At 57.1% G+C, this 15,511-nt stretch overlaps 2 protein-coding genes across 3 annotated transcripts in view; one reads left to right on the forward strand and one right to left on the reverse strand.

Annotated features, from left to right (window-relative positions):
• NUDCD3 (NudC domain containing 3) overlaps positions 1-7,449 on the reverse strand; it is a 29,439-nt gene extending 21,990 nt beyond the window's left edge. Inside the window, exons 1-2 of the mRNA XM_027669427.1 lie at positions 7,208-7,449; positions 4,827-5,119 (exon numbers count right to left, since the gene is read on the reverse strand). Of these exons, the coding sequence (XP_027525228.1) occupies positions 4,827-5,119; positions 7,208-7,399 (485 nt within the window). The 5' untranslated portion in view covers positions 7,400-7,449. The remainder of the gene's footprint in view (positions 1-4,826; positions 5,120-7,207) is intronic.
• Positions 7,450-12,055: 4,606 nt separating this feature from the next.
• Positions 12,056-14,439, forward strand: LOC113960084. 2 transcript variants are annotated; one of them, XM_027669442.1, is made up of 4 exons: positions 12,056-12,244; positions 13,096-13,188; positions 13,704-14,037; positions 14,336-14,439. In XM_027669442.1, the coding sequence occupies exons 1-4, from the start codon at positions 12,148-12,150 to the stop codon at positions 14,418-14,420; spliced, it is 609 nt and encodes a 202-aa protein (XP_027525243.1). In that variant the 5' UTR covers positions 12,056-12,147; the 3' UTR covers positions 14,421-14,439. The 2 variants fall into 2 exon arrangements, with proteins under 2 accessions (XP_027525243.1, XP_027525244.1); XM_027669443.1 differs by having other exon boundaries at positions 12,058-12,208.
• The last annotated feature ends 1,072 nt before the right edge of the window (positions 14,440-15,511 follow it).

Raw genomic sequence — 15,511 nt, forward strand, 5'->3', positions numbered from 1 at the left:
CTCCCATTCCCAGCACCCCAAGGAGGATGCAGCCTTGCCAGGAAGCCCATCCTGCAGGCACCTTGCAATGACAAAACGCCATCTGGGCTTCCAGCAAAGCCAAGCTGTTGCTAAGTCGAATCAGATTCACACAGGAGCCTCATGGAAATTTCCCAGAGTGCTGCTGTGTCATCCCGGGGATGCTCCCAGCATGTTAACCTCGTAAAGGGTTAACCCCAAGTCTAGGGGCTCTGGGAATGGGAGCTGTGGGTCTCAGGAGAGAACTGGAGCGTCAGGAGTCAGCTCATCAATTAATGCATTTGAGTCAATTCTGCTCACCAGGGACAGCAAGCCAGGGCACACACTGAGGATTTTTGTAGGTCATTGCCGAGCCCCAGAACCCACTCCCAGGGATGGTAGAGCAGCGTCAGGGGGACTGGCCCTGCAGCATGGCTCACCTGGACCATGTGACTGGGGCTCAACAGCATCCTGTTTGCTCCCTTCCTTGGCACAATGGCACTGTGTGCACAGGGTGAGTGGAGTCCCTTCCCCAGGTCGCACACTCTGTAAGACCTGGAGGGTCTCCTTCAAGGCCCCACAAGGCAGTGGTGGAGCCATGAAGAGGCCCCTCCTCACCTCAGCTGCCTCTTCCTTTTCCATGCAGCAGAAGGCAAATGGCTGAGGCCACGGAAACTCAGGGTTTTGTTCCGCTCTGCTTGTTACTGTGGCAGATCCCCCAGCAGCAGCCAAAACCTTCCTCGGGGATGAAACACTGCATGCCCTCCTGCACCCACCCAGCACCCACCAGTGCTCTGTGTCCCACTGGCCCCATTTCCAGCCCTGGTGGTACTGACACCCACAGATCCTCCTCTGAAAGACCTCACCTGCTCAGCTGGTCTCTAAGGTACAGACCAGAGCTGCCCCACCCTGAGCACACCTGGCTGAAGCACCTGGGAGAGACACAAAAGCCGGATGGAGAAACACATGAAGGTGAGACATTCACCATGATCTACAGGCTCCCAGGATTGCCCCTTCCTACCTCTTGCCCATACATGGAGTAAGCCCTGCGATAGGACTCACAGTATAGCGGGATGAGAGCTTCCCCCCAGTTCATACTGGAAGAAAGCAAGGAGCAGAGGGAAGCCAGGAACTGGAGTCAGAAAGCACAAGCACAGGCCGGGCTGTGCAGTGCCACACGTGGGCTGCCAGGCTCTATTTTAAATGCTGTGTGGCAAATATATGCAGGATGGAATCCAAGCTGGGGGAAGGGGAGGGTGCTGGGCAGCGGAGGTGTTCAAAATTAGGAGCTGAGCTCAGGCAAGGATGGCTTCTGGGAGCAGATGGGGGAAGAGCCAGACCTGGGACTGTGCAGCTGCAATGCCAGCCCTGGGATGAACAGCCCCACGGTGGGGTGTGAGGAAGGCCTGCACCCCACTGCCCTCCCAGCGAGGTGGGGACAGCAAGAGAACTGTGACAGCCAGGACACTCAGGGCAGCTGCAAGAGGAACCCGGCTTCTTCTGTGGCACGGAGACCTCTGGTCCCCCTCAGCACTGCTCCTGGCATGAGCGTCACCCGAAAGACACCTCAGTCCTCAGTGTGTTTACAGGGCAGCAAAGAGGAACCAATTCACCTGCCTTTTGCAGGATGGGAAGGCAAAGGACCCGGGGAGACCTGGCTGAGCCCCAAACCAAGCCCTGCAAACCTCCATACCCACAAAGCCGGCTTGATTCATCTGGATCAGCCCTGAAAAAGCTCACTGTGCTTTGCAAGAGGCTCCCGACCAGTGCCCCAGCACCCAGGCACAGCACAAGGCTCTGATGGGAGCTGGCAGATCTGGGATCATACCTGCCCTACATTCCCAGAGCCGTCAGGTTGACAGAATGAGCAAGTTTTTATATAGATTTTGGTGGCAGCGGTTTTCTTCACCAGTGGCTGGAGGGGTGGGGGGAAGGAAGGGAGACGGAAAATATTTTTGTTTAAGCTCTTTTCTGCATTCCTGCTGCCAGAGTTGCACATTACTCATGCGCCCCTCATACCTAGGCTGGTAGCTCTGGGTTTTGCTCAGAAAGGGCTGTGGAGAATTAAGCAGTTGGTTAAATTATTAATAGTCTGTCGGGGGCTGGCTAGGCCGCCCGCCCGGCCCCCGCAGCCTTTCGGGGGGCTCCAGTGCCCCCCAGAGGCACCGAAACCAACTACAGCCCAATGACAAACCCATGGGCTGCTCTACCCTACTTCGAGCCCACAGACACCCCGTTCTCCTGGCCTGGAAACCACCGGAGCTTCCTGGGACAGAGCCTCCCGTGCCTGGTCTCACCCACCACGTGCCCAAACTGGGCAGCCACCAAGCGGGTGCGGGTGTTCCACCCAACCAGAGAGTTTGGGGTGGCGGGAGCAGGAAGAGCAAAGGGGGAAGAGACCATTCGGGAGGGCAGAAGCCACAGGGGCACTCGTACTTGGCTGAAGGTACCTTCTTTTCACGGGGAGACGTGCCAAGCAGGGCTTGGCATTTGATGCCACAGCTGCAGGCTGCAAAACAGCACCCGAGTGCCTGACGTCTGACAGGGGCCACTTTCCATTGGTGCCAGGACACACTCAGAGGGTGGCACATGTGAGGGTTGAGTTTTCACCAGGCTCTCACCGCCCGCAGCAGAAACCATCCCTGATGGCTCCAGTACACTTGCTGTCAGACACATTCTGGCAGCACACTGGCCCTCACCTTCCTTCCTAACCCCTCCAGTTTCCTTCCTGCAGCCCTGACATCAGTTTTCAGGCAGCTTAACTTCCCTCGCACCAGCTGCTGCCTCACAACAAAAGGCCCGAGAGGAAATTTCATGGGGCAAAACACAACAAACGTGGCCTGCACAGGGGCACAAGCAGCTGGCACTCAGGCCACCCCAGCTCCCTCTGCTCATGGTTTTGCCAGCTCCTCCAGTCTTTCCCTCTCCTCTCCATTGGGATAAAGCTGGGCTAGACACCCCCAGGCCAGCTCCAAGGCCTGCTCTCACAGGGCTTTTGGCTTGCTAATTTTGCACAGGGAGAGGTGTCAGACTGGCAGCCCCAGGGACAAACCCCCTTTCACAGGACAGCTCTGGCACAGGCTTTGCAGGTAATTTCATTTTTGGCTTCTGGCTTATTTTTATCCTGCAGAATGCGTGCCAGTTACACACAAGTCCTTTCTCCTCCTCCCATCAGATCAGGTGACTGGGCAGGCACCTTGCCCAGGCACGGCCCGTACCCTTTCCCTTGCGCAGACAGCTGCCATGCTTGGGCCCTGCCCCACCACTGTGTCCAGCCAAGGCTGCAGGACCTGACTCGGCCGCTGTCCTAGAATAATGGAACCATGAAATATCCTGAGCTGGAAGGGACTCGCAAGGATCATCAGGTCCAGCTCCTGGCCCTGCTCAGAGGGCCTAACCCCAGTAATCCCACTATGTGCCTGAAAGCGTTGTCCAAACACTCTTTGAGCTCTGGCAGCCTTGGGGCTGTGACCACTGCCTGGGGGAGCCTGTTCAGTGCCTGACTACCCTCTGAGGGAAGAACCTTTTTCTAGTATCCAACCTAAACCTCCACACTCCTACCACTTATTGAACCATAGCCCCCAAAATTTTGGTCCTCAGACTGTCCCTTCCATATGCCAAGGGTCGACAGTCCCTAAGTCAGGGCTCCAAATCCTCTCTGTTCCTCAGAGGCACTGGGCATCCCAGTCCTTCCAGGATTTGGGGCTCTTCCACTAGACCCTGATTCCTTCTGGTGCCTTGCTCTCCCCAATGATATGTCCAAAACTGGCTGGAAGGACAGAGATCACCAGCCCAAGCTGCCCTCCTCACCAAGTACTAGTGGGACAGCAGGGACAGGCTGCAGTGAAGCCCCACATATGGCCAGGACAGCTGCAGCAAGCAAGAGAAGGGCAGTGCAGCCATTGTGTGAGGTCTGACCACAGGACACAACAGCAAAGGGAGGAGGAGACAGGGTCTGCACGGCCTGCTCATGGCATTGCTCCCTCGACTTGGGCAGTGAGGAGACACAGGAACTTGTACCTTGAGGGGTGTGAGGCCCTGATTGAGGGTTGGGCAGCTCTGCCCCGGCTTGGGGTCAAGGTGATGCCCAGGGAAGGACAAGTGAGACCTGCACAGGATGTGCACTCAGGTACGTGGTTCACAGAAGCCTTGCCAGCCTGCTCGAGCTCACCTCCTGCTGCTCAGCAGACAGTCGGGTTGGAAGTGTCTCAGAAGCCCTGGAAGGACTTTGACACAAGGACATTTCTGTACTAATGGAGGCTGCTTGGCCCTGCTGGAAAGCCATCAAGACTGGATAAAGAGAAAACTCTGCAGTACCTGCTTGATCTTCAAAGCTGGCCCTGCTCTGAGCCAAGGGCTGGGCCAGAGACCTCTGGAGGACTCCGAACCCATTTGCTGCTGCAGCCGCCTGTCCCAGGCCTGGTGGAGGAGTCCAACACTGACAAAAGGGTTGCAGGCAAGTGCCAGGACTTCCATCAGCGAGCACCAGAAAACGGACACTGCTCACTGAAGCCAGCACATGGAGGAGCCACATGGCCCAGCCCAGCTCTGCAGGTCTGCATACAAGGCTGTGCCACTTCCCCTGCTCAGAGCAAGCAGGAGACACTGAACCACCCACAGAACAACACCCCCTGCCCTCTTGCAGGGAGTTACGTGATGTCTCCAGCCATGGGAGCCCGTAAGGGAAATCTTCACAGTCTCCCAAAGGGCCGAGTGCCTGCAGAGGAAGGTCAAACCCCCGAAAAGGGTTGTGCAGGAAACAGTGAACACCCTGTCTGTGGTTTTGTCTCCCCCCTATCAGGAGCATGAAGAAAGTAAAAGATCCTTACGTCAGCAGCTCTGCTGGGGCAGCAGCCCCCAGAGGCTCCACCGACACAGAGCTGGGGGCTGCGGCACCCTGGGCTGCAGCTGATTCCTGTGTGCCCACAGCTCCCCCGACATCTGGTGCTGGGATGTGCTCCGTTGTCTCCACCTCAACCTCCTGAGCTGCAGGGCACAGCTTCACCCTCTCGGCAGCTGCAGCTGCCTCCTCCTCCTCCTCCTTCTTCCTCAGCTTTGCCTCCAGCTCCCGGCGCCTCTTCTCGTCATCCTGCCTGGCCATCCGCTCAAACACTTGGAATGCCTGGAAGAGAAAGATGAGCAGTCAGAGCCACCAGCTCTACCTGGGACACCAGGCAGGAGAGGACAGCAGCACACACTTCGAGCACTTATTCCTTCCTGTCCTTGCCTCTCTGGGCATCACACACTCCTCCCTACCCCAAGCTGCTTCAGTCACCAACAAAACCTGCTGATGACTCTTTGAAAAGTCCCACAGACATGTCAAACACACCTCAGAGACAGCCTAGCTCCTGGGAGCATTTTGGAATTGTTTCTTCGGTCATGTTCTGGCAGCCAACCTCACCCCAGCCTGCAAAGAGGGCTGGTTACTCCAGGGAAAAGCAGAGTGGTGAGCTCTGGCTCCTAGCTGGGAAGGGGCTCTCAGGGAATCTCTCCTCACTCCATGCTCCAGGGCTCACCCATCTGAAGCCTGGAACTCAAAGCTCCAAACTTTGAGTTCCTTGGAGGACCAACCCTCCAAGGAGCAAATGGAATGAACTGTCCCAGGAGAAGCTGTGCCCAAACAGACTCAGAGCCCCTAAGCTGGGGCTGGAGGATATGTAACCCCAGGAGATGCAATCCCACCCCACACCCGCCTCCTGGCCATGCCTGTCCAGTGCAGGCTGGAGGTCAGAAGTGAACTCAGGAGGTCAGTGAGGGGTGACGATGACCTGGGCCCTGGGCCTGCTCCCTGAAGGGGCTGCAGTGTCTCCCCTCGAGTGCCAGGGCACTGGCACTGTAAACGTGTTCTGGAAAGTGTGCAAGTGTCAAACACAGTCCTCCTTCACTTCCCATCAATGTTTTAGAGTCAGATTTAGTGCTTCCAGTAGCAGACTGGCATGCCTGGTCCATGGTGCTGCACCATTCGAGCCTTCTTCTGGGCCCACGAGGTGCAGGACAAAGGACATGGCTCAGGGAGGGCTCCTGCCAGCGCAGCCACAGCAGGACAGAAACTTGTGCCCCTCACTCTGGCCTTCCTCCCCAGGCATGGAGCAGAGAGGTGAGTGCCAGCCCCACGTGGATCATGCAGAGCAACACCTCAGACCCATGTCCATGCCCTGGGCTGCAGCCAAGCCAGGATGAGGGAGGGGCCCCTTCTGCACTGTCCTACGCTCTGGGTCCCTCTGGGTGCAGCCAGCAGGCTGCCCTGACCAACAGCTCCCTGTGGCAGGAACGCTGTGGCCAGAACTGCACTTCCCTCCTTGTGCCCAGCCCCAAACGGCCCCGGGGGGACAACACACGGGGCCCCCACCAGCACTGCCCCTCTGCCCAGTGGTTTGTGCTCCGTGCCCTCCCTGTGCAGCCTGAGCCCTCTCTGGGATCCCCCCTTGCTCGCAGCGCACAGTAGAAGCTGCCCTGGGGGGTGACAAGGACCCCCGTGTGCCATGGAGCACCGCAGGAAGGGGCAGGGACGCCCCCATCCCCCTGCCCACGGCACCCTAGGCCTGACACACTTGGGAAGGAAAACTCATCCAGTCCGAGCAGACAAACACCAAACACCCCAAACCCAGCCTCACCCTGAGCCTTACAAGCTGTTTTGCTCTCTGCTAATGAAGATTAATAACAGACCAGAAGAGCCCCTAGTTAGAGCCGCCCCAACCGCGAGCCCGGCAGGTCGGAGCTTTTGCCCCTCCCGCCCAGGAGCCGGGCCAGCCCCGTGCCGACCACAAGCTCTCGCTGAGCGAAGCCCAGACGCGCTCCCCCCACGACTCCCGCGTCCCCATCTGCCCCCGGCCGCTCTCTGGGCTCCCTGCTCCCAGGGCTCCTGATGGCGGCTTCCCGTAAGTCTCACCGTAAGCCCACTGCGGCCCAGTGCCCCAGCTCTTCCCACCGGGGTCTCGCAGCCTCCGCCTGCCCCCGAGGTTCTTCGTCCTCTTACGAGGGTGACGCTGCCGCCATCGCCCACGGTGGTGCACCCCCCACCTTCTCTCTCCTCCTGCACCCCTCTGAGCAGCGCCGGTGCCCCCGGGGCTGCTGTGCTGCCCGACTGCCGCTCCAGATCCCCCGCCCTGCCCGGACGGAGGAACACGGCCTGCTCAGCTCGGCCCCGCGGCGGGGTTAGCGCCGGCCACCAGCACGGCCAGGCCGTGTCAACCCTGGGCCCCGCCGGTACCTGCAGGGCCATGGCCTGTGCCGCGCCGGGCGGGAAGCCCAGGCGGTCCCCGGGCCGCAGCAGGAGCCGGTAGAAGTCGGTCTTGCGGTAGAGGAAGCCGAAGAGGACGCGCAGAAACTCCTCCACGTTGCCGACGTGCTGCAGGATGCCCAGCAGCGCCTGGTCATACATGTCGGTGAGCGCGGCCTCCATGGCGACCCCGGGCCCGCTGTCACGGCAACGGGCTCGGCCGCGCTTCCGGTCCTCCCCGCGCGGTCCGCCCGGAACCCGCCCTGCGCGCACGCGTTCCGGCTACCCAGCTGTCCCTCCAGCCCCGCTGGGGTTCCCGGGGCACCCGTGGCCCCCCCAGTGGCGCCGCCGGGACCCCCCGTCGCCTGCCAGCACCAGGGGACGCCCAGATCCCGCCACGTCCCCAGCCATCGCCCATCCTCCCCAGTCCCCCCACGTGTGACACCCCCCCCTCCCCCGCGGGGGGCGGTGGCGGGGCTGCAGTTCCCGCTCCGAACCTCCGGGTGGCGCCGGGGCTCCGCCGCTCGGGGGGGGCCGCGGGCCCGTCATGGCGAGGGGTGCGGCTCCCTGGTCCAGGAGGGCCCTGGGACAGACGGTATCGAAACTGTACCGAAATCCAAAATTACTTCATCAGCTGCTCCCTTTGATCAGCTTATTCAAGGCAGCAACCACCCAACTAACACCTCACTGGCCAGACACTCACCCAACATCCCCCTGAAAATCCATCTCTCCGTGGGAGAGAAGGGTGTTGTGGGGGGCCGTGTCCAAGGCCTTACAACAGCCCAGAGAGATGCCATCCGTAGCCCTTCCCCCATACCAGGTTGGAGTCACTCCATCACAGAAAGCTGGTAAGGCAGGACTTGCCCTTGGAGAACCTCTGCTGGCTGTCTCTAATCGCCTTCTGCCCTCCATGGGCCTCAGCAGAGCTCCCAGGATAATCTTTTCCATGATCTTCCCAGGCACAGAGCTGAGGCTGAAGAGTTGGTAGTTCCCAGGATCCAGGTATTTCTTTTTAAGCAGACATAGGTCTCACTTATGAACATTTTAATGTAACCCTGGAAAAACATATTTTGAGTTTTTATTTACAACTCTAGATACTTCTCAGATTATTTTTAAGTTGTTTAAGGAACTAACTGAAAGTAATAAGGAATTCTATCCAAAACCCATCTCTCTGGCATTAATGCATTGGCATCTGTTAAGTTGGAATACTCAGTTTGGGGCTGGACACACTGTTCATCCACACATGGGGATAAAGCACAATGTTTTAAATTTATCTTGGGCAGGTGGAGTTTCCCTTTCCCAATCATTTGGGTCTTCAGCTGACTGCTGTGACTTTTCCAACAGCACAGAGAGTGGCCTGGAAACTCCATCAGCCAGTTCCCTCAGAGCTCTGGGATGCACCTTGGCAGCATGTGCTTTAACTTTTGTTCAACCGACACTGAAGTTCTGGGCTTTTCCTCTTTCCCCTGTCTCTCGGTCTCTCAGGCAGAGGAACCGCACAGCCCTGAGGGTGGTGGGCGATGGCAGTGCAGCTGCTACAGGGACAGGAGCCTTGGGGCAAGGATGGTGCTCTGGGCAGGTCAGTGTGTGAGGGGAGATTGATGCCAATGGCATTGCACCTTCCCAGGGTCCAGAGCTGGGATGGGGTCCAGACTTTGGATGGGAAATGGGCAACCAAGAGAGATGAAGACTCAAGGCACTGTCTGGTCAGTGCCATGATTTTTTTCTTCTTATTCCCCCACTTCTCACCAATTCAGCCAGACCAGGGGAGGAGGGTTCCTGCCTGGCCTTTGGCTGATCCCTTGCCACTCTTGGGGTGATTTGGCTCTGGCTGCATGGCACAGCCGAGCTGCAGAGCCAAGCGTAGGGACACCCAAGGCAGGGCATGGTTGCCCCGAGGCTTTGAAGGACTTTGACCAAGCCCATCCGCACTTCAGGGAACGCTGCTCACGCTCAAGATGAAGGCACTGTATCCCTTGTTGCGTGTGTCCATCCCCAGCCCTGTTCCCCCCCGTCTGCCCTTGTCCCAGGGGCTCCATGCTCCTTTCTGCGTGGGGCCATGTCCAGGAGTCCTGCACAGACCTGTCAGGCCTGGCTGCTTCCCCCAAGGAAGGGGAGAGGGCAGTCACCCCCCACCACTGCAGTCCCTGCTGGCCATGCCTCAGCCCTGGGGGCAGCTCAGTGCTCGGGGCTGGTTCTAATCTGGGAGTAAACGTGGCTTTTGTACTTGCTGGGTGCTGTTTTACAGTGCCCCCAGTGCTCCCTCCCCCTCCTGCACAAAGCAACTTGGAAAAATGGCTTTTAGTGGAACACACCCAGGAGTAAATGTTTCAGAAAATTATAATCTATCACCACTCCACTCTCAAATATACCCATACCTCCCACCCACCACCATCCCCCTCAGTGCTGGCTGCCAGAACCTGGCACTTGCTGGGGGGGGAGGTTTGGCCTGGTGCTCTTCTGCTTCTCCCCCCACTTTTCATGTGGCCCCTGCCAGGCTGGGACGTGGCAGGCTGGGATGGTGGTGGGTCCATCCCTGCACTCCACCACATCTCCCAGGGCCCCATCCCGCCAGTGGTGACTTGCTCCAGGCTCGGGACTGTGGTGCTCTTGTGGTGCTCTCAGACTGTGGTGCACTGTGGAGTCCCACAGTGAGACTGAGCAACTCTGCCAGCAGCAAGAGCAAGCCAATGTCTCTGTGGAGGATGGCTTCAGGGTTCCAAGCCTTGGGGACGCTGCTGAAGCCATCCTGTCCAACCAGGGGGCAATCCCAAAGCATGTCCTTGGGCAGTGTTCATCCCTGAGGAGGATGTGGCTGCCCTGGCAGATGTGGCTGCCTGGGGAGGCCTCTGTGATGGTGGCCATGAGGAATATCAACAACACTGTGCGGGCTGGGGGCACTGCTGTCCCCTCTGTGCTGCTGCCAGCGGGGTCCCCAGGCACGGTGGCCACTGCACTCTTTTGCACTCCTTTGGTAGGTAGTGAGGTGTCGTGATGGACCTCTCTGGTCTGGGCAGCTCCTGGGGCCCCCCAGGGCAGTGGCACCATGGCCCAGTATGGAGGTGACCAGCGGAGGTTGGGTTGGTGCTGGTCCAGTGGAGGCAGAAGCTCTGAGGGTTGAAGAAGCAGTTACATGGAGTCCCCCAGACCTGGATGAGTGCGAGCTGTGCTGGGCCAGGGGGAACCTTTGGGACACCTGCTGAGCCAGCTCCCATTGCTGATGTCCCCCAGCTTTGTGCCAGGCACATGGGGAGCTGGTGGCCAGGAGGTTCCCACAATGAGAGCTGCTGGGCCATTGGAACAGGGCAGCAAATCAGGGAGGAGAAGGGAGAGGTGGCCCCAAAGAGCTGCTTGCTCTGAGCCAAGGACTTTTTCGTGTCTCATGCTCTACCTGGGAAGATGTGCCCTAAAATCTGGGAGGGAGCATGGCTGGGACAGCCCCCCCGAACTGGCCAAGGGGATACTCCACATCACAGAATGTCACACCCAGTATATAAAGTGGAGAAGTTATCTGGAATGGGAGGCCAGTCAGGGTTTGGGGACTGGCTTGGCATTGGTCAGCAGGTGGTGAGCAATTGTAATCTACATCACTTGTTTTCTTGAGTGTTCTTTCCCTCTCTTGCTCTTCTCTTTATTATTATTATTATTATTATTATTATTATTATTATTATTATTAAAGTGTACTTTGTTTCAATTATTAAACTGCTGTTAGCCCACCAGGTCTATTTTATTCGCTTTCCTGAGTTCCCTCCCCACCCCATCAAGGGCAAAGTGAATGAGCAGCTTCGTGGTGCTTGGTTGCCAGCTGAGGTTAAACCAGGACGGTCCTTTTGGTGCCCAATGTGGGGCACGAAGGGTGTCAGCTCCCAGCTCCTCCAAGGGAGCTTCACGAGGCATTTGGTCCATGTTTGGGGTGGGTCTGTGCTGGCAGCTGCCTGACACTCCTAGGCAGTTCCAGGAGCATTGAGGTTTGCTCTGGAGACAGGTGAAGTCCCAGGTAGTCTGCAGAATTTTCTAAAGCAGCTCCCCAGAGAGCCTTTTGGCACCGGGGAAGGACTGTGCTTGCTTGATCTGTCACTGGCAACTGCGGAATGTTTGGGCCTCTGCATTTGTGCTTAATTAGATGCTCTTACTTTTGGTCTGTGTTTGGCCCAGCCACCTGCAAGAGTCTGTTCTTTTCCTGCCAATTTATGTGAAAACAAGCACTGATAAAGGAGAACTTCGTCCTTGAAGGAAGCATCCTGTATAAACTGAAATTAATTGGTGACTGGCTATTTGAAGGAGAAAGTGACGAGGAGGATGATGAAGGAAGCCCCCCGACTCATTTAGAAAAGAGCCTCCATGTGTACACACGCATGTGCAGAAGGGGCACCACTTACATCAGGGGGAAGGGACCAAGGACCTCTGGCTGGGCGGTGCTGGCCACACCTGTCCAGGTAGATGTCACAGGTTAATTGTATAAAGAGCAGATAGCTCTTGCTGGGAGCAGATTCAAGCTTTACACAGGCAACGTTGTCTTTTGTGGGGACGCCTGCTATCTCGTAAGCCTGCCAATACTCCGAGAATGCAACTTCTGCTATGGGGAATTCTAAACGTTCTGGGGTTGGTTAGAAAACCTCATTGGTAACACCTGAGTGAGTGGGGGGTTGTCTTGGGGGCTTGTTTCCCTTCTCTTTCCTGTCTCTCGGCTTCTTGTTTTGCTGGCTACTTCTTTGTAATAAATATTGTTTTGTTGAGCTTTCAGCGGTGTACTGGTTTCAGTTTTGGCAATCTCCCTGCTACAGCCTCCCTTGGGGAGGGGAACGCTGCCGGTAGAAGACCCTGCAAGGTCACAAAGCCCCCCATGAGGTCATAAGGCCAAGCCATGGTGTGCAGTGCAGGGTGGGTGCTGCAGGCACCGCTCCAGCAGCAGCAGTGACAGCAGTGACAGCATGGTGCAGGCGCGGAGGGCCCTGGCCTTCATCCTCCTCCTGGTGGCCCTGCCAGCCGGAGGTATCGGGGCTGCTCCGTGGCGACCGTGGGCAGTGGGTAGGTGGGCAAGCCAGGGCCAGGCCCCAACTCTGGCAGATGCCCATGAGGAATGGCCCTGGAGGCCCTGGCACAACAGAGGGGATCTCTCCTGGGAACTGGGGTCCAAAGGGCTGCACCAACGGGTCCAGCATGGCTTGGAGGGACCCTGCACCGTCCTCCTGCAGCCTCTGTGCCTGACCCATGCTTAGGCTTTACCTTTCCCTGATCCTTGGCAGTTCTGGCCAGTCCTGGGGAAGGCCCCCACTCCGGGCTGGAGGAATGTTTTCCAAATTATCCAGGCACTGGGCAGTCCTGCCAGGGGCCATACATGGGAGACAAGACCTGAAAACTGGGAGCGGGCAAGCGCTGCCCATGCTGGAGAAAGGGCAGCGAGGGAGAGCGAGGTTCGGGTGTCTCCTGAGGGCCCGAGTGTGTCCCCTCAGAGTGTGGGTGCTGGGCTGGGGAGGGAGAGCTGGGGTGGTGACCCTGGGTGACCCCAGGGTCGGAGAGAGTGTCCATCAAGGCAGCACCCACCAAGCCTGGAAAGGGAAGGTGAGTGCCTGCAAGAGAAATTGTGGACAGATGTGAAGGATCCACAGGAATGGGGAGCAAAGCCTGGGTGTACCATGTTGTTCCATGATCCCCTCCCCTGTTCTGCTATTCGGTCAGGACAGAGGGTGCCCCAAGGTGTGACGGGAGCTCTCATGGGGGGTCTGGTTGCAGCTGTGGACACAGGAAGGGCTTTTCCTGCTTCTTGGCTGGACCCTGTGCTGGAGAGGGTCACAGGTCAGTCCTAACTGACTGCACAGCCTGAGTGCTGCTTCCAGGGTTTACTGGGGCAGAAATGTAACTTTATTCTTTCCATTAAGGTCCAGAGTATCAAGACGGAAGGGGACAATCTTCCCAGGACACATCCAAAGTGCTACATGAAATCCTTGGACAGCTGAAGACGATAGCACGAGGTGGGTACAGGTCACTCCTAACTGGCACAGTGGGGCAGCAGAGGTTTTGGATAGATGTAGGGACATGCCATAGCCTCCCCAGCCCACACCTCAGAGCCTCACTGCAGGGACCCTGCAGGTGTTGGCAAGCTGCAAGGATGGTCCAGAATCTCTGCTGCCAGTTGTGGCTCCAGCTGAGTCCCAGGGACTACGGCTGCCCCAGTCAGACCATCCCTGGCCAGAGTGCAAGAACAATTGTGGACAAATGTGAAGGATCCTCAGGAACGGGGAGCAAAGACAGACACTGGGAGAACTGGACTGCGGCCACTCCAGAACCCAAGCGAAGCCGAGGGGAGAGAGAGAGAGGCTCTGGAGATCATGGACTTGCAAGGCCTTTGGGAGTTTCCTTGGCTTCTACTGAAGCCACAGAAATGTTGCCACCCAGGATATTCCCTCATTCAGACATGCCGACAAAGTGGGAAAGAACATTTTCTGGCAATGTCAGGGCACATTGATGTGCACAATTGTTCCTCCAGGTGTGAACAGCCTCAGCCTCAACAGCGCCGTGGATGGCAGAAGATTCACCAGCACTGTGGTGGGCAGGGCAGACCCAAACCTTGTGGATGGCAGGACAGACCCAATTGCTGTGGTGGGCAGGGCAGATCCAAATGCTGTTGATGGCAGGACAGACCCAAACACTGTGGATGGCAGGACAGATCCAAACGCTGTGGTGGGCAGGGCAGACCCAAACTCTGTGGGTGCTGATACCTTCCAGACGTACTGCATAGAAGGCATCGTGGCTGTCCTGGGCTCAATTCTCCTGGGGATGGCATTGTATTGTGTATTCCACTTGTGGAGGAAGAGGAGAAAGTGAGTTGGTGGGCCTGGGGGGAGTTGCCAAACTGGTATTGGATGGCTGCTATCAGCTAGAGCAGCCATGGGGTTTTCCGAGCTAAGGTGCTCTGGGTGCCCAGTTTGCCACTGCCCAAACTCAGTAGAGATTTGTGCTGTGAGCTGGTGCCCCAGAGCCCAGAGCTCTCTGTGCCCACAGCTCCCCTGTGCAGCCAGGTGCCCACACCCCTCGGGGCACCCAGTGCTGCTCCGCACCCTCACACCCACCCTGCACCCCCGGCCGTGGTCGGGCCTCAGCAGCTTCCTCTCTCCACAGGCGCCTCGCAGCTTCGAGAGCCGGCTCTGAGCGCCCCAACAGCCGGGCAGAAGCCAGCAGAATATTTGCAGGAGCGTTTAAATAAAGATCAGCAGCACAATCGACTGGGTTGTACTGGCAGCAAATTCCTATGGGTGCCACTGCGAGGCCTGGGGGTCCCCTGGGTACTGATGGAATCTAACTTGCCACTGATTCTAACTGTTTCTGATTTGATTTTTCACTATACGTATTATCCATTCCATAAGCAACAGTGACCCTGGCCATCACACTTTGTTGTGTTTTTGGAAATTCATATTAATTCTATCTAAACATGAGAACTTTTCTGTGCCGGTGACCATGCACTGGAATAGACTGCAAAGGTTGCGGAGTCTCCCTTACTGGTGATATTCCAGAACCATCTGGACACAATCCTGTACTATGTGCTCTGGGATGACTCTGCTTGAGCAGGGAGGTAGGATGAGAAGACCTCACTGTGGTCCCTTCCAACCTTACCCATAATGTGATTCTGTGATTCAAGTTTGTTTTCACTAATACCTTTGCCAGTGATTCACCAGCACACAGCATGTGGTGGGGGTCTCCCATGCAGGGGGGCACATATGGCAAGGAAAGGAGTCAGGTGAGGGAGCTGGCACAGACCTTGGCAGGGCTTTTTTCATCCCAGCTTACTGGAACACCAGGAAAGGGCAGCTGCCTGCAGAGGCATCCCCCATGGAGCTCAACCACAGGGACTCCATGTCTGGCTCTGTCCAGAACAGGCACCGAGTATTTCCCAGCCTCTGGCAATGCACAGACCCAGGAATATTTACTCATGTGTGTGTATATATATATAAAGAGAGATAGAGATATTTCTGTTCATACCTTCTGTCACAACATATTAACATTCTGTTGTTTGTGCATTTATTCTGAACCTGCTTTCCTGTTGCTTTGATAAACCCAACTATTTGTCAATCTGGATCATGGAAGTTCTCATTGAATATGAACAGACTTACAATGCCTGATTCTGAAATTTAGCCCAGCTGCTCCCAGCCCCTCTGACCTCTCAGGACCAGCTGGAATACAACGGGGTTCGTTTTCTGCCAAAATTCTAAACTCTTGCCAGAGGACTGTGGCAGTGGCACTAGAGGGCTCTGGGGCCTTTCGGTTGGCATTGCCTGTGATGGCATCCCTGACCTGCCC

This window comes from Corapipo altera, unplaced genomic scaffold, assembly GCF_003945725.1.
Source record: "Corapipo altera isolate COAL_440 unplaced genomic scaffold, ASM394572v1 347, whole genome shotgun sequence".
In the NCBI taxonomy this organism is placed as follows: domain Eukaryota; kingdom Metazoa; phylum Chordata; class Aves; order Passeriformes; family Pipridae; genus Corapipo; species Corapipo altera.